This window comes from Bombina bombina, chromosome 1 (assembly GCF_027579735.1).
Source record: "Bombina bombina isolate aBomBom1 chromosome 1, aBomBom1.pri, whole genome shotgun sequence".
NCBI lineage: Eukaryota > Metazoa > Chordata > Amphibia > Anura > Bombinatoridae > Bombina > Bombina bombina.
In genome coordinates, this window is record NC_069499.1 from 955533342 (window position 1) to 955554201 (window position 20860).

At 38.2% G+C, this 20860-nt stretch overlaps 1 protein-coding gene across 1 annotated transcript in view; it reads right to left on the reverse strand.

Annotated features, from left to right (window-relative positions):
* Positions 1-20860, reverse strand: part of LOC128661976 (piezo-type mechanosensitive ion channel component 2-like) — a 407133-nt gene that overhangs the window by 240797 nt on the left and 145476 nt on the right. Inside the window, exons 19-23 of the mRNA XM_053716001.1 lie at positions 16990-17153; positions 15435-15611; positions 14760-14903; positions 7042-7242; positions 5000-5204 (exon numbers count right to left, since the gene is read on the reverse strand). Of these exons, the coding sequence (XP_053571976.1) occupies positions 5000-5204; positions 7042-7242; positions 14760-14903; positions 15435-15611; positions 16990-17153 (891 nt within the window). The remainder of the gene's footprint in view (positions 1-4999; positions 5205-7041; positions 7243-14759; positions 14904-15434; positions 15612-16989; positions 17154-20860) is intronic.

Here is a 20860-nt window from a genome sequence, read left to right on the forward strand (position 1 = left end):
TATCATGAACAAGGATAGGTATGTGATGATGTGGTTTTCACACACTTATAACCCACACCCTGCAAACAATCTTCCTCCATGGACCCGGTCCCATAGAAGTAGATTATATACAGAGTGTGGTCCACAAGTGTATGAAAACCACATCATCACATACCTATCCATTACACATTAAATAAAAAAAACATTAAAGATGAAAATAAATACTTACTTCCTCTTCCTTCCCCTCTTCCCACAGGGCTGAGGCTCTGGGAGGGGCAACTGCCGACTCCGAAGAGTTCTCCTTGGAGATGTTGTGGGAAGAGTGGAAGGAAGAGTACTGGGACGACCAAGGTGAGGAGGAGAAGATGGCTGAGGAGGAGAAGATGGCTGAGGAGGAGAAGATGGCTGAGGAGGAGAAGCTGGCTGAAGAGGAGGAGATGGCTGAAGAGGATGAGATGGCTGAAGAGGAGTAGATGGCCCGGCAGGAGTAGATGGCCCGGCAGGAGTAGATGGGCCGGCAGGAGTAGATGGGCCGGCAGGAGGAGATGGGCCGGCAGCAGGAGGCCCAGCAGCAAGAGGCCCAGCAGCAAGAGGCCCAGCAGCAGGAGGCCCAGCAGCAGGAGGCGGACCAGGAGGTAGACCAGCATGCGCCTCCCGGAAAAAATTGAACATCTCTTGGTGCAGATTAAAGATTCTGTTTTGGCCTTGTTCGATTCTATTGAGTATGTTTATTATTTGGTTTTGTCCTTCAATTATTTGATTTTGTCCATCAAGAATTCGAGTGCGGCCTTCGATATTTTGTATCCGGGAGTTACGCATCTGGTCTATGTAGTCCAGTAGAACCCGCACCTCCGCTATTTCCTCTTGTTGTGCTTGGCGGGGTACCCGTGCACGGCGGGGTGCCCGTGCACGGCGGGGTGCGGGTCCTTGAGGGTCCTCTGGTTCCGCGGGCTCCTCCTCTGCTTCCGGGGCCTCTTCATCAGCTTCCGTGCGCTCTTCGTCACGGGGGGCCTCTTCCCTCCGAAGTGGAAATTCCTCCCCACCACTCTCATGCCGGGGAGATAGATGAGGCTGTGTTTCTTGTGCTGCCTCCTCCCCAGACTCTGTATATAAAAAAAAAAAAAAAGAAAAATGTATATATTAGCATATTTGCAAATCAAGCTTTAAATGACTTAGCTTACGATACAATTACAAATGCAAAATCATTAATCCACTTTGAAATCTAACAAACAATCAATACGATTTCCGCTTTTTCAAAACCGTGTTTGTGATATCTCTGGTCAATCTGAATGTTTTCGCGTTTGTTTTCAGTCTGTTTAAATGCACACCTAACCTATAGCCTAGATAGTGATGTAACCGCAAAGTAATTGAATGCGTGTAAACAACGTTATAGCATTAATCTGATCCTTAAAGGGACATGAAACCCAATGTTTTATCTTTAATGATTTAGAAGCATACATTTATTATCAACTTTCTAATGTACTTTTCTTATCTAATTAGCTTCATTCTCTGGATATTCTTTGCTGAAAAGCATATCTAAATATGCTTATAAGATGCTGATTGTTAGCTGAATATAGCTGCCTCCTGTGATTGTTTCACCGTGTGCATGGCTATTTCTTAATTAAAATATATATCAAGAATGATTCAAATTAGGTAATATAAGTACATTTGAATGTTTTGTAAAATTGTATTCGCTACCTCAATCATGAAAGTAAAGGTTTGCGTATAGTGTCCCTTGAAATACATTTGTATGTGAAATTATTGTTCAATGAGCTTACCGTCAGATGAGAGTGGCAGGTTCCCGGTATCAATTCCTCCGATACCGACTATTTCCACCTCGGAGATGCTGGGCCGCAACATTTCCTCCCATCGGCAGTACTCTATTTCCAGGGCAGGTCCGCCACCGGTTCCTGCGGCATGTCGGGCCTCCAGGCTTAACTTTTTCTTGAGATCCATCTTACAGTCCCGGTAGCGATGTTTTATCGAATCAAGATCTCTGTTCCGGCCACCCACTGCATTGACTGCATTTCTTATCTCATTCCAGAGCCTCCTCTTGTCAGTCGGGGTAGTCTTCTGGTGCTGCAGCCTCCTATACCTGGCCATATAGGCCTCTATGAGGGCCTCCTTCTTCTCCATCGAAAACCTCGCCTCCCTAGTCGCCTTGGCCTTCCCCTGTGACGATGCCCTCTGTTTCCCGGACTGTGAAGCCCTACTCTGTCCGCCACTGGGCCCAGCCACTTGTTCATCTTGAACCAAGTGGCTGGGTCCACCCACCGCTTCCACCCCCGCTTCCTGCCCCCCTTCCTGCCCTGTTCCTCTCTCCCTCCCTCTCCTCCCCCCTCTACCTCTCCCCTGCCTGGCCTCCATCTGTTCCCTAAACTAAACCCCAAATAATCAAACAAAAAGTGAGTGTGATGAAATGAAAGGGGGTCAAAATAAAGAACTAAAAAGACAAAAAAAGTGCTGAAAGTGTGAGAGGGATGTAAAAAAACAAAGAGGGTAAGGAGTATTTAAATAAACCAAAAGAAGAAGAAGACTAAAAGGAGGATATGTAAACTAAATGTAACTAGGGGATGGGTATGGGATGGGTATGGGGTATGGGATAAGAGTAAATGGGATGAAAGGGAATGGGACTACAGGGAATGGGGTATGGAGTGTAGTATGAGGGGGTAGGGGGTATGGAGTGTATGTAGTGTTATTGATAAGTGTATGTATGTATTGAATGTGTTTGCGTGCAAATGTGTTACGTGTACAGAAAAATCAGTCGCTCGCTAACTCACACTACTACTAATTCTCACTAACACACTACTACTAATTCTCACTAACAAACACTCCCACTAACTCTCACTAACTACCAGTAACTTACGCTCCCACTAACAACTCTCACTAACAACTCCCACTCCTACTAACTCCCACTAACTCACTCACGATAACACTAACAACTGACTCTCTCACGCTAACACTAACTCACTCACAATAATGCACCAACTCTCTAATCTTAAACCTCCAATCTCCAAAGACCCACCAGCAACACAGTCAAAGAAGCCCTGCTTGTGTGATGCTTATATACCCTGTGTAAATGTTTAATGATGTACCAATTTCCGTTGTAAATTGTGTTCAGGTGTGCTTTATTAGCAATTAATATTAGTGCAATGTGTATTAGTTGTGTGAATTTGCGCATGCTCATTTGGAGTTAGTATTTGTGGAATGTGTAGAATGCGATGATGTCATAGTGGTCGTTTTCTCTAACATTGTCCAATAGTATTCTTTTTAAATGTGAATTTGCGATGGTGTGTTATTAGTGAAGTGTTGTATATGTATGTTTGTCCTAATATATAGTGATATTGAATGCGATTATTTTTCTAGTGTATGTATATATTTTTTATTCCTTGTTGTTATTTTGCGATTTTCCGCATCTTAAAGTATATGCGTATTCCCCGTATTAAATTTTATTTCAAATCCCCCCGTTTGTGAATGTGTAATGCTTGTGTGCTTTGTTGATTGATTGTTGTTGTGACATTTGCGGCGTGTTATTGTTGTGCATGATGTGGTATGCGTCATATGACCGAGCTGTGCGTATTCTCGCGAGATCGAGTGTTAGTTGAAAAAAGCTATTTTTTTCCTTTCCCATTGATCTCTATGGGAGACTGTCTTACGCGGGCAGTATTACGCGTGTGACATACACGCGTTAGGAGCATCGTTAGATGGTCTGTTTTGAACTCTAAATACCGGAGTCAAACAATGCCGTGCGTTAGACATAAAACACGCGTGGCGTTAGCAACCCATCTACCGCCGAACTCCAAATCTAGCCGTAAATGTTTAAGAGTTAATACATTTTTTTGTTATGATTAATCAGTAAGTTTACATCTAGATATGGTATCTCTGCTGTAGATGACCTACTTGTGAAAATAAAGTTATCAGTGTTGTTGTTAATGTAATTCATAAATTGTTCTAGACAAATCATAAATAAATCTGAAATATGTCTTGACATATTTCTTAAAGGGGTTAATTTGTGTGTACCACATTTTTGCAAAAAATATTGACCTTGAAAAAGAAAATAGTTATGGTATAAGAGAAATTCAACCGCTTTGCAAATAAATTCAATAAAAATATCATCATATTTTGTGATTGTTTTCAGAATTTGATATAATTAATTTAGACCTTGTTGATGTGGGATGCTAGAATATAATGAGGTAACATCAATTGTTAAAAGTTTACAGTTATCATCTACTTCTACCTCTTTCAACATTCTTAATAGATGTTTGGTGTCCCTGACATGTCCAGGGCATTTTGTTTTACTATAGGTTGCATGAAAGTATCTATGTAAGGACCTAGTCTCTTGCCAAAAGTACCAATGCCAGAAATCATTGGTCTCCCAGGTGGAGTAACATTATTTTTGTGGATCGTTGGTAGATGTTTAAACACAGATACTTTAGGATTGTTAACCATTAATAACTCTGCTGTTGCTTGGCTGATGCTGCCCTTGTATACTGCCCTACTGCCCAGTGTAAAACAGATTGCTATTCAGCTCTAAAAATTTTTTGTAGGGTTAAAAGTTAGCCTGATATATGTATCTTGATTATTAAGTTGTCTATAGGCCTCTGTTATATACTGTTCCTTGTCTTGAACTATGATAGCCCTCCCTTATCAGAATCTATGAATGCTTTAATCTAATATGATTACATCCCTCTGCATGACGATATGGGTAAGATTTCTGTGATTTATATAGGTAATCTGTTTAACTGTTACCAGTAAACAACAACTCTGTAGCAATGGAAAACAGTTTTTTTTCTGAATGTAGCTGAGACAGAGTTGCTTGTAAGCATCCTAATCTAAGAAGTAAGCCAAATATTGCATTGTCTGTGTTGTTCAAGAAGTAAATGGCAAAATTTGGGCAAAGTAGTTAATTCTAACAAATAGAATATTAAGGTCACAGGTAGAGATGAAGGGAGGTTTACTTCCATTTAAAAACATGTTTGAATAGAGCTTTTTAATGGACATGGAATATGCAATACTTCACCTATGCAGAAAGCTGGGGGAATGCCGATGCACAATAGGTACTGGAAAGTCATCATACAGGCCAAGAAACAGCAAAATCTTGGCCAGGCTTCTGCAATAGTCTTTCTTCGACGTAAGTACAGTAAATACATAAGCCAACAAGCTTGAAATGCTGCATAAAAATCCATTCTTTGTCCAATGACATTCACTGAGATGACAAAACATACCTGAAAGAGACAAAGGAGGAACTCTTCTTAACATGTCTTCCAACCTACAATTTTAAATATTCAAGACTGACAACTTTTTAAGCTTGATACTTTACATATAAGTTTGTTAGTATAAATATTGTTTATTTGAATAGTGTCACCAAATTCTGTAGATCTGGGTACATAAGTAGGGATATAAAATGGCAATGATTTGTAGAAATCTAAAAGTAGACAGTGGAAGTTTTAAAACAAGTTTTATTATTATTAATATAATTAAATCATATTATATTTATAAACCTGTTGGAAGCATTTTATATAGTTCATAGTACAGTCTTAGAATATTAAAATGACCTTATTTTAACAGATCTCACAATATATTATCTGATTATTAACAATAGTATTGAATGCTATGTATCTAAAACCTACAAGAACATGGTATATGGATAAGTAAAGGAAAACAAAATAAAAAAAAGACAAATGGAGTGTCATGCAAATACATGATTGTATTCTACTAGCTTCTAAGGGGTTAATGCAGACAACTTGGGACTGCAGAGGTAACAAAATGTTTTAACTTTGCACCAGCTAGATGTCTGTGATATATGATGATCAAAGTGAATATGTTGGTCTATAAAACCTCTCCTGGATAAATTAATGTTTTATTGTTACACTTGCAGAGGATTGGACAAATGACTGGGATCTAAAGTTTAACACAGCAAAGTGTAAAATAATGCATCTAGGGAAGAAAAATACAAATGTTAATTACAGACTCAATTACACTTTACTGACTGTTACAGATGAGGAACAGGACTTGGGAATTATTATTTCAGATGATTTAAAACTTAGTAAACAATGTAGTAATGCAGCGAGTAAGGCTAGCAGAATGCTTGGATGTATTGGTAGAGGTATTTGCAGCAGAAATAGTAAGGTTCTTATGCCACTTTATAGATCATTAGTTAGGCCTCATCTTGAGTATTGTGTGCAGTTCTGGAGGCCATATCTTCAGAAGGATATTAACAAACTTGAATCTGTGGAAAGGAGGGCTACCAAAATGGTACATGGTCTAAAAAATAAAACTTACAAGGATAGGCTCAATGACCTAAATATGTATAGCTTAGAGGAGAGAAGGGAAAGAGGTGATATGATAGCAACTTTCAAGTACGTTAAAGGGATTAGTAAAACTAAGGCTGTGGGTATTTTACATAAAATGGAAAAATCAAGAACAGGGGGTCATGAGGTCAAGCTAAAGTGTAGTAGATTCAGGAGTAATTTGAGGAAGCACTACTTTACAGAAAGAGTGATTGATTTATGGAATAAACTTCCTCAAGAGGTAGTAGCGACAAACACTGTGGGGGACTTTAAAAATGCATGGGACAAGCATAAGGCTATCCTACAAACTAGATAAGTTTATACTGTTAGGTAATATCGGGCAGACTTGCTGGGCCTATGGCTTTTATCTGTCGTCAATATCTATGTTTCTATGTTTGTTTCTGTCCACCAGTAAAGCAGAGGCAGTTTTCTTAATCAGTCAGTAAGGATTAATAGGAATTAAAAATCCAATACCGCAGTATTAGTTTTAGTTTATATTTAAATATTTTTTACTTAAAATTTTTTCAGGCAAAACAAAAAAGAGATTTTCATGCAACATTTGTAAATGCTGCTTTTTCATACCTATAATAGAAATTGTTGAGTACAATGTCACTTTAACAATAGGTATTTGTATGGTTCTCATATGTCCCATTATAGCACATTGCTGTTTTCCCAGTGTGATATCTATACTGTAGTTAAATATTTTTATGAAGAACAATTTCAAGAGGTATTTACTCCAAAGTCTATTCTGAACCTATAATTCAAAACTCACCTCTAGACCAAACTTGTAAAAGAAATAATTTACAAAGTATTTAATGCATGGAAGAAGCCCATCATCAAGGTGGTTCCGGGTGATGCCATCAAAAATGGTCCCAGTGATAGGCGTAGTGAGTTGGTTGTGAACTCGGTAGTAGAGTTGGTGCCGATACACAGTGGACTCAATAGCCATTATTGCCAGGATGGTAAGATGATTCTTAAGGGAGACAAAACACAACCATAGATAACTTTAAACGGATGATTCTTAAGGGAGACAAAACACAACCATAGATAACTTTAAACTTGTTCTATAAATTTAAAACCCATTATTTAACAAGTCCACTAATAGGCATTGATGTTTACATGTATCTCACATTATAGATTATTTTGAAAGGCGATCAATTTATTATTCTTTGTCATATTTATGGACTGCAGAAGATGATTTTTAGGTAATTATAGGTATTTTGAAATTGACTAGTTAATGGAGTAATATCATGTGGATGATAAGAAAAACATTTTTTCTATACCCTGTATGCAAAACAATAATGGTTAGAAAAAAATGAAAATGACATATTATTTTTTATATTCATTATAAATATTTTTTATATTTCCTTGATTTTTCTTTACATTTTTAAGGCCATATTGGCAGTTCTGGACAGTAAGCATCACGTTACACTTAGGCAGAATAGGTTACTTAAAGGGACAGTCAAGTAAAAAAAAAACTTTCATGATTTAAATAGGGCATGTAATTTTAAACAACTTTCCAATTTACTTTTATTACCAATTTTGCTTTGTTCTCTTGGTATTCTAAGTTGAAAGCTAAATCTAGGAGGTATATATGCAAGGCCATGAAGGCCACCTCTAATCTGAAAGCATTTTGAAAGTGTTTCACCACTAGGGGGCGTTAGTTCATGTGTTTCATATAGATAAACTTGAGCTCAGGCACGTGAAGCTCCTAAGAGCAAGCACTGATTGGCTAAAAATGCAAGTCTGTCAAAAGAACTAAAATAACAGGGCAGTTTGCAGAGCCATAGATACAAGGTAGTCACAGAGGTAAAAAGTATATTATTATAACTGTGTTGGTTATGCAAAATTGGGGAATGAATAATAAAGGGATTATCTACCTTTTTAAACAACAAAAATTCTGGTGTTTACAATCCCTTTAATTATTTAAAAAATGATCACTATTTTATCTTTTAAATATTTTCCAATCCATTTAAACAGGACCTATTATCCTTTGCAAAGGTGATCAACCTTGGCCCTCCAAAGATTTTGGAACTACATTTCCCACAATGCTCAGTCATTTTAAGCTGGCTGAGCATAATGGGAAATGTAGTTCCAAAACCTCTGGAGGTCCAAAGTTGATCACCCCTGAATAACTACTGTTTATAATAATGAGTCTGTCTGACTTCTTTATGTGTGATTTCAGAGGAACCTATTATTACTAGTTACATTATTTTGAATGAAAGGGTCATGAAACCCATATTTGTTCTTTAAGTTTTCAGATAAAGAATACAATTATAAAAAGTGTCCTATTTACTTCTAGTATCAAATTTGTTATCATGTTATTTTTTTGTTGAAGAGATATCTGGATAGGTAGCATGTACTTTTCTGGAGCTCTACATGTCCGGAAATAGTGCTGCTATCTAGTGCTCTAGCTAATATATACAATTGTTGCAAAACTGCTGCCATATTGTGCTGGAGACACGTGCACACTCCTGATCTTACCTACCTGCTTTTCTACAAAAGGTAGCAAAAAAAAAAAACAAAGAAAATAATTTCTATTTAATAATAGAAGTAAATTGGAAAGTTGTTTAAAATGGTATGTTCTGTCTGGATCATGAAATAAAATGTTTGGGTTTTATGTTCCGTTTTAAATTTTGCTTTCAATTTACAGCTCATTTGTGATTCAATTACAAATACTGAGTTAATAGCTGTCATATGATTTTTAAACATGTATGGGTTATATAGACAATTAAACAAAAAGTACAGTGTGAAAGTCTGTATTATACAGACTTTGTCCCAGAAGTTGTCCCTTTAAATCTTAAGGCCTAGATTTGGAGTTTGGCGGTAGAAGGGCTGTTAACGCTCCGCAGGCTTTTTTCTGGCCGCACCATAAAATTAACTCTGGTATCGAGAGTTCAAAAAAATGCTGCGATAGGCTCCAAAAAAGGAGCGTAGAGCATTTTTACCGCAAATGCAACTCTCGATACCAGAGTTGCTTACGGACGCGGCCAGCCTCAAAAACGTGCTCGTGCACGATTCTCCCATAGGAAACAATGGGGTTGTTTGAGCTGAAAAAAAACCTAACACCTGCAAAAAAGCCGCGTTCAGCTCCTAACGCAGCCCCATTGTTTCCTACGGGGAAACACTTCCTACGTCTGCACCTAACACTCTAACATGTACCCCGAGTCTAAACACCCCTAACCTTACACTTATTAACCCCTAATCTGCCGCCCCCGCTATCGCTGACCCCTGCATTATATTATTAACCCCTAATCTTCTGCTCCGTAAACCGCCGCTACCTACGTTATCCCTATGTACCCCTAATCTGCTGCCCTAACATCGCCGACCCCTATATTATATTTATTAACCCCTAACCTGCCCCCCACAACGTCGCCGCCAGCTACCTACAATAATTAACCCCTAATCTTCCGACCGCAAAGCGCCGCCACCTACGTTATCCTTATGTACCCCTAATCTGCTGCCCCTAACACCGCCGACCCCTATATTATATTTATTAACCCCTAACCTGCCCCCCACAACGTCGCCGACACCTGCCTACACTTATTAACCTCTAATCTGCCGAGCGGACCTGAGCGCTACTATAATAAAGTTATTAACCCCTAATCCGCCTCACTAACCCTATCATAAATAGTATTAACCCCTAATCTGCCCTCCCTAACATCGCCGACACCTAACTTCAATTATTAACCCCTAATCTGACGACCGGAGCTCACCGCTATTCTAATAAATGTATTAACCCCTAAAGCTAAGTCTAACCCTAACACTTACACCCCCCTAAATTAAATATAATTTTAATCTAACAAAATTAATTAACTCTTATTAAATAACTTATTCCTATTTAAAGCTAAATACTTACCTGTAAAAAAAAATCCTAATATAACTACAATATAAATTATAATTATATTGTAGCTATTTTAGGATTAATATTTATTTTACAGGTAACTTTGTATTTATTTTAGCCAGGTACAATAGCTATTAAATAGTTAAGAACTATTTAATAGCTAAAATAGTTAAAATAATAACAAAATTACCTGTAAAATAAATCCTAACCTAAGTTATAATTAAACCTAACACTACCCTATCAATAAATTAATTAAATAAAATACCTACAATTACCTACAATAAAACCTAACACTACACTATCAATAAATAAATTAAATACAATTCCTACAAATAACTACAATTACATAAACTAACTAAAGTACAAAAAATAAAAAAGAACTAAGTTACAAAAAATAAAAAAATATTTACAAACATAAGAAAAATATTACAACAATTTTAAACTAATTACACCTACTCTAAGCCCCCTAATAAAATAACAAAGACCCCCAAAATAAAAAAATGCCCTACCCTATTCTAAATTAATACATTTAAAAGCTCTTTTACCTTACCAGCCCTGAACAGGGCCCTTTGCGGGGCATGCCCCAAGAAATTCAGCTCTTTTGCCTGTAAAAAAAAACATACAATACCCCCCCCCAACATTACAACCCACCACCCACATACCCCTAATCTAACCCAAACCCCCCTTAAATAAACCTAACACTAAGCCTCTGAAGATCTTCCTACCTTGTCTTCACCATACCAGGTTCACCGATCGGTCCAGAAGAGCTCCTCCGATGTCCTGATCCAAGCCCAAGCGGGGGGCTGAAGAGGTCCATGATCCAGCTGAAGTCTTCATCCAAGCGGGGCAGAAGAGTTCTTCCATCCGATTGAAGTCTTCATCCAAGCGGCATCCATCCGGAGCGAAGCGGCAGCATCCTGAAGACCTCCACCGCGGAACATCCATCCTGGCCGACGACTGAACGACGAATGACGGTTCCTTTAAATGACGTCATCCAAGATGGCGTCCCTCGAATTCCGATTGGCTGATAGGATTCTATCAGCCAATCGGAATTAAGGTAGGAATATTCTGATTGGCTGATGGAATCAGCCAATCAGAATCAAGTTCAATCCGATTGGCTGATCCAATCAGCCAATCAGATTGAGCTTGCATTCTATTGGCTGATCGGAACAGCCAATAGAATGCGAGCTCAATCTGATTGGCTGATTGGATCAGCCAATAGGATTGAACTTGATTCTGATTGGCTGATTCCATCAGCCAATCAGAATATTCCTACCTTAATTCCGATTGGCTGATAGAATCCTATCAGCAAATCGGAATTCGAGGGACGCCATCTTGGATGACGTCCCTTAAAGGAACCGTCATTCGTCGGGAGACGCCGGAAGAAGAGGATGGATCCGCGTCGGCTGCTTCAAGATGGACCCGCTCCGCACCGGATGGAAGAAGATCGAAGATGCCGCTTGGAGAAGATGTTTGCCGGTCCGGATGTCCTCTTCTTGCCGGATAGGAGGAAGACTTTGGAGCCTCTTCTGGACCTCTTCAGCACCGGATGCCAGGACGGATCGGTGATACCTGGATGGTGAAGACAAGGTAGGAAGATCTTCAGGGGCTTAGTGTTAGGTTTATTTAAGGGGGGTTTGGGTTAGATTAGGGGTATGTGGGTGGTGGGTTGTAATGTTGGGGGGGGGGGGTATTGTATGTTTTTTTTTACAGGCAAAAGAGCTGATTTTCTTGGGGCATGCCCCGCAAAGGGCCCTGTTCAGGGCTGGTAAGGTAAAAGAGCTTTTAAATGTATTAATTTAGAATAGGGTAGGGCATTTTTTTATTTTGGGGGTCTTTGTTATTTTATTAGGGGGCTTAGAGTAGGTTTAATTAGTTTAAAATTGTTGTAATATTTTTCTTATGTTTGTAAATATTTTTTTATTTTTTGTAACTTAGTTCTTTTTTATTTTTTGTACTTTAGTTAGTTTATGTAATTGTAGTTATTTGTAGCATTTGTATTTAATTTATTTATTGATAGTGTAGTGTTAGGTTAATTGTAGGTAATTGTAGGTAGTTTATTTAATTAATTTATTGATAGGGTAGTGTTAGGTTTAATTATAACTTAGGTTAGGATTTATTTTACAGGTAAATTTGTTATTATTTTAACTAGGTAACTATTAAATAGTTCTTAACTATTTAATAGCTATTGTACCTGGTTAAAATAATTACAAAGTTGCCTGTAAAATAAATATTAATCCTAAAATAGCTATAATATAATTATAATTTATATTGTAGCTATATTAGGATTTATTTTACAGGTAAGTATTTAGCTTTAAATAGGAATAATTTATTTAATAAGAGTTAATTTATTTCGTTAGATTTAAATTATATTTAAGTTAGGGGGGTGTTAGTGTTAGGGTTAGACTTAGCTTTAGGGGTTAATACATTTATTAGAATAGCGGTGAGCTCCGGTCGGCAGATTATGGGTTAATAATTGAAGTTAGGTGTCAGCAAAGTTAGGGAGGGCAGATTAGGGGTTAATACTATTTATGATAGGGTTAGTGAGGCGGATTAGGGGTTAATTACTTTATTATAGTAGCGCTCAGGTCCGCTCGGCAGATTAGGGGTTAATAAGTGTAGGCAGGTGTCGGCGACGTTGAGGGGGGCAGATTAGGGGTTAATAAATATAATATAGGGGTCGGCGGTGTTAGGGGCAGCAGATTAGGGTACATAAGGATAACGTAGGTGGCGGCGCTTTGCGGTCGGCAGATTAGGGGTTAATTATTGTAAGTAGCTGGCGGCGACGTTGTGGGGGGCAGGTTAGGGGTTAATAAATGTAATACAGGGGTCGGCGGTGTTAGGGGCAGCAGATTAGGGGTACATAAGTATAACGTAGGTGGCGGTCGGCAGATTAGGGGTTAAAAAAATTTAATCGAGTGGCGGCAATGTGGGGGGACCTCGGTTTAGGGGTACATAGGTAGTTTATGGGTGTTAGTGTACTTTAGGGTACAGTAGTTAAAGGGACATAATACTCATATGCTAAATCACTTGAAACTGATGCAGAATAACTGTAAAAAGCTGACAGGAAAATATCACCTGAGCATCTCTATGTAAAAAAGGAAGATATTTTACCTCACAATCTCCTCAGCTCAGTAGAGTTAGTTCTGTGTAAAAAGTTATACTCAGCTGCTCCCAGCTGCAGGTAAAAAAAATTAAAAAATGAAGAAATGAACAGCAGCCAATCAGCATCAGCAGTGCTGAGGTCATGAACTCTTACTGTGATCTCATGAGATTTGACTTAACTCTCATGAGATTTCATAGTAAGCTTCCTTTACCTGATTGGTGAAATAATATGAGAGTGCACAATGCTAGTCCCTTCAGATGTCCCAGGACAAACACACTAATATGCTCCTTAGAAATCCTTTACAATGGGAGGAGACTACTGAGGATTTTTTGGGGTAAAATATCTTTCTTTTTTACATAGAGATGTTCAGGAGATATTTTCTAGTCAGCTTTTTACAGCTATGCTGCATCACTTTCAAGTGTTTAAACATTTGGGTATTATGGCCCTTTAAGAGCTTTATGAACCGGCGTTAGCCCAGAAAGCTCTTAACTCCTGCTATTTTCCGGCGGCTGGAGTTTTGTCGTTAGAGCTCTAACGCTCACTTCAGAAACGACTCTAAATACCAGCGTTAGAAAGATCCCATTGAAAAGATAGGATACGCAATTGACGTAAGGGGATCTGCGGTATGGAAAAGTCGAGGGCGTTAGACCCTTTAATCACTGACTCCAAATACCGGCGGTAGCCTAAAACCAGCGTTAGGAGCCTCTAACGCTGGTTTTCACGGCTACCGCCGAACTCTAAATCTAGCCGTAAGGTTCTACACACATCCATCATCTCAACATGCCAATCACATCTTCCAACAAACTCATGTGCTTTCAACCTATATCTTCCAACGCAGTCAAATGACTTTATCCTGCTCTTAATATAACAATCACACCTACACTTATAAATAAGTGTAATTAAGGTTGTCAGCTGTCATTCATAAAAATATTGTACAATCTGTAGGTGACAGGGCTTAATGGTCTGTGGGGTTACACAAGCCCCCTTACCCTAAAGCTCTACCTTAGAGCCTACTTTTGAGCCTACTATGTATATATTCACAACTAAGCAGTCATTTTAACCCTTGGCTGACAGTAACAAACACATCAACAATTGTACGTCTTTGGTTGTCAGTAACACATATAAACAGTGGAGATTTTACCCCCCCATTGACTGTCTCTAACTTCTTTCTGCTATTTGAAATGCATTGAGGAATAGCAGGGCTCTTACATTTAACACTCAGGGACTTTTTTTTTTTTTTTTAAATGAACTTTTAAGTGTCCAGTATTTTTGTGAAGATTTTACTAAACAGCCTGCTTTAATACTGGCTGTCTTGTTGAATACTGAGCACCTGGCAACCCTAGTTGTAATTGAAGGAAATTTGGAAAAAATCAGAAAAATATCTACTTTTCATTTGAAATTCAGAGTAAGTGCGACGGTATTGTGCTTTTATCATGCATTTAGTGGTTATACAATTCTACTGCGTTTAATGGTCCTTTCAATTATTTAACAGTGAAATGTGCTTATAGTAAATTGGATTTCTTCCTTATATTCCTCTTACCTTGAGGCAGGGTAAAACACTATCCTCGCACTTACGAAGGGCACCACACCATAAGGCAGGGTCTACTGGGGACACATATAAAATAGATTTCTGCAGCAGCTCTTCTGAGACGGGACTGTAGAGGCTTCCATTGCGATACAGGCCCTAGAAAGAAAAAGCAGCAAGGTATAAAACATATAACGAATCATATCAGGCCTAGAATGCAATTTCCATGTAAGGTAGTTATTATTGCATATTTAAAAGCTGATGTAGTTTCACATGTGTGTGTTTTTTTTTTGCATTTTTCTGGCTTTTTCTACGACAAAAATGGTTTCCTCCTGAACATATGTAATCCTGTAGTATGTTTAAAAGCTCCTAACAAATTATCTCTCCTCCAGGTAATATGAATTAAGGCGATAAAGTTTTTCTGTACAAGTTTTAATATAAAATAATAGATTTTTAGGTGGTTTAGGTGAGACACAGTATAAATGTGTCCCCATTTTAAATTCCATTCTCAGGAAAATAAATAGCAGATGATTTAACATTTGAGAAATAAGAGATTGCTAAATAAAATAAAAACATAAAAACTAACAACAAATAAATTGTGACTTTAGAATAGTTAATAAATAACAACATTAGAAGGGTATATGGTCATTACCTTTCAATTTTATTTTTGTTTCTCACCACTGATCTTACCTCTGTGCAGTTGGAGGAATATTCCAGCGGCTTGATAAACTTTAGCTGATACAACATTTTACAGATGACCATGAAACAGGACCAGACAGTGGAGATGCTGGAGGCATAGGGGCGCAGGTGCGAGTATGGCAAAGCAAACACCCACGGCATGTAAAATAGGCAGTTCATCAGTGAAACCTTTGGATGAACAATAGCATTAAAAGTAGATTAAGAACTATCTCTTTAAATCTCTTTCTCTTTAGTTTTCCTGATTGAACCCCTCAAACCCTCTTTAATATTAAGTTTTATATCAAGGTGTTTGCTGAAGTCTATACCATATGGGCATCTGCTAAAGGTGGTAGTCTATACCACATGGACATCCAGGGGTACAATAATGAATAAATACCTCCCCAGAATATCACTCTGTATCCAAACATAAGTTATTGTTTTGATGCCAATGAGCCACCATCTTTAAAAAGATTTGTAGAACTAGCAACAAGCAGCTCTCTCCTGCTGAACTGATTGCCAGTCCAGCATCATAAGAAGCTTCAGATGCTGCTATGTACCTCCTACAAATGGTGCCAAATTATTTTGCTCCCAATAGCTTCACAGGGTTGGAAGTTCTTAAAATAATTTTAAAAAATAACTCCAAGTTAAGCTGTTTTGTTATTTCCCACCTTTTTTTTTAATGAGCAGATTTTTGTGTTAATAAAATTTAAAGGGACCACATTATTTATAAATTAGTCAATAAGTCTGCTGCTCTATATACATGTCTAGTTTGCCTAGGGCAAAATATGTTAATGGTACTGTATATAGATACACGTTGAGCCCCAATGACCCCTTTGATATACACTACTCCCAAGGGAGTACAGGGGAGTATGTGAAAGACGAAATACAACAGTAAACAGTAAACATAAAACAAAAGACCTGCCTAATCTATTAACCAGTGTATAGTGCACAATTAATGATCTGGATAGTCTTATTACTATAACATTCTTAAATTATAGGTTACACTACTATTATGGTTAGGCTATTTCATTTTTTGCCCACTCTCAGAAAATTTTCTTCGAACCCCATGCAATAAATACCAGCATTGCTTGGTGCCATTTGCCTCTTAAGAAACATAATTAATTTCAGTTGGTCTATTTCCCATTAAAATAAATGTTTTGTACAAATTCAATTTAAATATTTTCTTATTTACTTTGATATTCTAACATATAATATTTAATTATGTATAGTAAATCAACTTTGCATTATACTTTCATTTATTCAGCTGTAATGTTCTGTGAAAATAAAGGTGTTTTTTTACAAGCTTGGTACTGCCAAATATACAGTATGTCTCCATTTGACCTCAGCAAATTTAATCAAAGTTAGGTTTGCTAACACAATTACCATGGCTAGACCTGTCCACTTCAGAAACAATGTCAGCAAAGTGTTAATGCAATTAATATTTTTAAAAATAATATATTATGTAAAGGTGTTTTATCTTACTTTCAATTGTCTTATTCTTCATACATATGTTATTTAAATTAGGTAGAGTACATTGACAATGTGTGTAAAATTGTTTTACATTTACCTCCTGAACTGTAATCCAGATAATGATAGTGGACACGATCTTAATGATGTGCAGTTCAAGCAGTCTCCATATTAGAACCTGGGTGCCATGGATAAATTCCAACAACGCCAGAAACAAGGACGTAATCTTCTCAATCACCAGAATCCACTGATTCGTTTTTGTGTCTGGGAAGAAAACAGTGCTCTATTACTCTATTGAGAAGTTTTAAAACGTGTTTTTATGAGCTGTTCTATTTATCATTTATAACTTTATTTTGTAAGATATGGTCCATTGATTATATTGTGCACCTGTAACGGTAGACCTGCAGAACATGAAGAGGATTATACCATACATTCTATGTGGTGCTCTTGTATATATACATTATTGCACAGTTTGCAGATTCTTTTCATAGAAATATTGTAAACAAAAATGAGAAAAAAAAGGTCACACCCAAATCCTGGGAGAAAGCGCTAGTCCAAAATGTCAGAGACCAGATAGTCCTAAAAAGTTTCCTAGAAGAAATTGAAAGTCCCTTTGTAGATTCAGTGAGGCATATTTAAGAAATATCTTGCGGACCTGATCCGACAGTGTGGATCCGCAAGACATCGCTGAATGCGGAGAGCAATACGCTCTCCGCATTTAACATTGCAACAGCAGCTCACAAGAGCTGATGGTGCAACGCTGCCCCCTGCAGACTCGCGGCCAATGGGCCGCCAGCTGGGAGCTGTCAATCAACCCGATCATACTTGATCGGGTTGAATTGTTGCGATTCCTGTCCGCCTGCTCAGAGGAGGCGGACAGGGTTATGGAGCAGCGGTCTTTGTGCCCGCTGCTTCATAACTGCTGTTTCTGGCGAGTCTGAAGACTCGCCAGAAACACGGGCCGTCAAGCTCCTTTTGGAGCTTGATAGATAGGCCCCAGTGTCTCAAACAGATATACAAGCTATCTTTGAAGGCTGCTCCTCAAATCCTCATGGTAGTCGTATACTGTTTGAGATTACACGCGCTGTGAGATTGTGAAACGCATTGTGTTTTAATCTTTTAATGTTATCTATACAATAATCGCGTTTGTAACGCGTCCATTGGTGTCGCCAGTTGCGCACGCATCCTCAAAGGAATGTTGGCTGCGCGAGGCAGCCAAAAGAATGTTGGCTGTGCATGCAGCCAAAAGAATCCACCTGGATGCAGCAAATCTGCATGAATCCACCTGGATGCAGCATAGGCAAACCCAAGCCTTAAAAAAAAAAAACACGCAACTACCCGCACAAAATAACTAAAAAACACTTAACCACCCACAAAAAAATAAAAATAAAAACACGTAACTGCCCGCACGAAGTATAAAAAAAAACAACTCCAGCACGAAGTATTAACAAACACCTAAGCCGTCAACCCCCACAAAACAATAAAGTAATTAACTCCTAATCCGCATATAACATAATTAAAATATTAACCCCTTAACCGTCAACCACCCACATTGCCCTAAGTTAAACAGCTCTTTTACCTCTAAAAAATACTAAGTCTCCCCTAACAGTAAACCCCCCCACCCACCAAACCCCCAAACCCCCCCCAAAAAATAACACTAAAAAACTAAACTATCGATTGCCCCTAAATGGGCATTTGTATGGGCATTGCCCTTAAAAGGACATTCAGCTCTTTTTCAAACCCAAAAAAACCTAATCTAAAAAAAAAAAAACACGCAAAAAGTTAAAATAAAAAAGCCTAAACCTAAGCCCCAAATAGTTACTCACTGTTCCTGAAGTCTGGCGGAGAAGGTCTTCTTCCAGGCGGCTCCATCATCTTCTATCTTCATCCAGAGGGAAGACGGCATGCAGCGGAGGTGGGGAGCTGTCTTCCTGATGCCTGGATCCTCAGCGACAGTCCTCAACGGCGGCGGTCCTCATCGGCGTGGAGGCTCCTCCTCATGCGATCGTCCATCGCACACTGAAGATTGAATGTAAGGTACCCCATATTTATTAGGGTACCTTGCATTCCTATTGGGTGAAATTTTGAAATCAGCCAATAGGATGAGAGCTACTAAAATCTTATTGGATAATTTGAACCGATTTCAAAATTTCAGCAAATAGGAATGCAAGGTACCCCTAATTGATTTCGGTACCTTGCATTCAATCTTTAGTGTACAACGGACATCGGATGAAGAGGAGCCTCCATGCCGCCAAGGACCACCTCCGCTGTTGAGGACCGCTGAAGAGGATCCACGCGTCGGCGAAGACAGCTCCGCGCCGCCGGTGAGGACCACCGCTGAGGATCCACAGTTCCGCACCTTCGCTCCGCACCGCCTTCACTCCGGATGAAGATAGAAGATAATGGAGCTCCATGGAAGAAGACCTTCTCTGCTGGACTTCAGGAACAGTGAGTACCTATTTGTGGCTTAGTGTTAGTTTTTTTTTAATTTTTGTGGGTTTTTTTATTTTTAAAATTAGGGATTTATTGGGCTGGAAAAGAGATGATTGCTCTTTTAAGGGCAGTAAAAGAGCTGAATGCCCTTTTAAGGGCAATGCCCATACAAATGCCCCTTTAGGGGCAAAGGGTAGTTTAGGTTTTTTAGTGTTAGTTTTTTTATTTTGGGGGGATTGGTGGGTGGGGGTAATTCGTAATTTGTTTAGGTAAAAGAGCTGTTTAACTTAGGGCAATGCCCTACAAAAGCCCTTTTAAGCGCTATTGGTAGTTTAGTATTAGATTAGGGGTGTTTTATTTTTATAGGGGTATTAGTTTATGCTTATTTTTTTTATTTTGGATAACTTTGTTTATTTTTTTTTGTAATTTTACATTTTTTTATTTTTTGTAATTTTAGCTTTGGGGGTTGTAGTTTTTTTTTTAATAGACTGCCATCTGGGCAGGCTTATCGCCTAGTTTTAAATAAAATAATTTTTCATTAACCTAAAGACACTTCTGAAACAACTAATTGGGAAGCAAATAAATGTTATGTCAGAGGCAAAATTATCAAAATAACATCTCAATATCATAAACAACAAGAAGAAAAATATAAAAGCATGCTTCAAACATAAAATGAATTGGAAAAGACACACAAATTAAACTCAACATCGGAACCCACACTAATAAAACGTCAACAAGCAAGAGAAGATCTGTACCAATATCTTATTACGAATGCACACCATTGAGCACTAGCCCTTAATGCCAAATTCTTTGTTGAAAAAAATAAAGCAGGGAAATTAATGGCAAGAACACTTACAAGAAAGAAATACAAAGCCTTCATTAAACTATCATTGATAACAACAATAATATATATATATATGCTGGCTGTTTTTATATAGCTAATTCCTTTGCAACATACTATAGTAATTTATACCACTTAAAAAAACATACTCCCCCTTCAAAAACTTAACTCATAGACCAATATCTTTCCCAAATTGACCTCCGAACTCTGATAGGATATTTGCAGCTTGAGAAAAGTTGAGTGGGTAGTAATGAGAGGGTCTGAGAGTCAAAGGTTAAAAGCAAAGCAAAGGTGAGCATGTAGGGTGAGATGGAGGTTTTTTTCCTTAGTAGTTTTAATTTATTCCTGGAGAATACTGGATGCTAGTGCAGTGAGAGTCAGAGAAAAACAGCAGAGGGGGAAGAATGGGTAAGGTGCAAAAAAAGAAAGTGTTTAGAAAAGATCTAAGTGGATAAAGACTGTTAGAGTAAACCAATTAGAAGGGTGTTGCTGTAGTCAAGACACAATAAGATGAGTGAGTGAATCAGAAATTCTGTTCCACAGATGAACGCAGCAGGATTTGGTGAGAGATTAGGTGCAAGGGGTAATGGAGAGGGCAGGGTCAAGTAATGGAGCTGTCAACAGTGGAGCTTTCTGGAAACAGAGTGTTGCTAGAAGGGGGATTCAGTAAAAATTCAGTCTTGGATGTATTGATTTT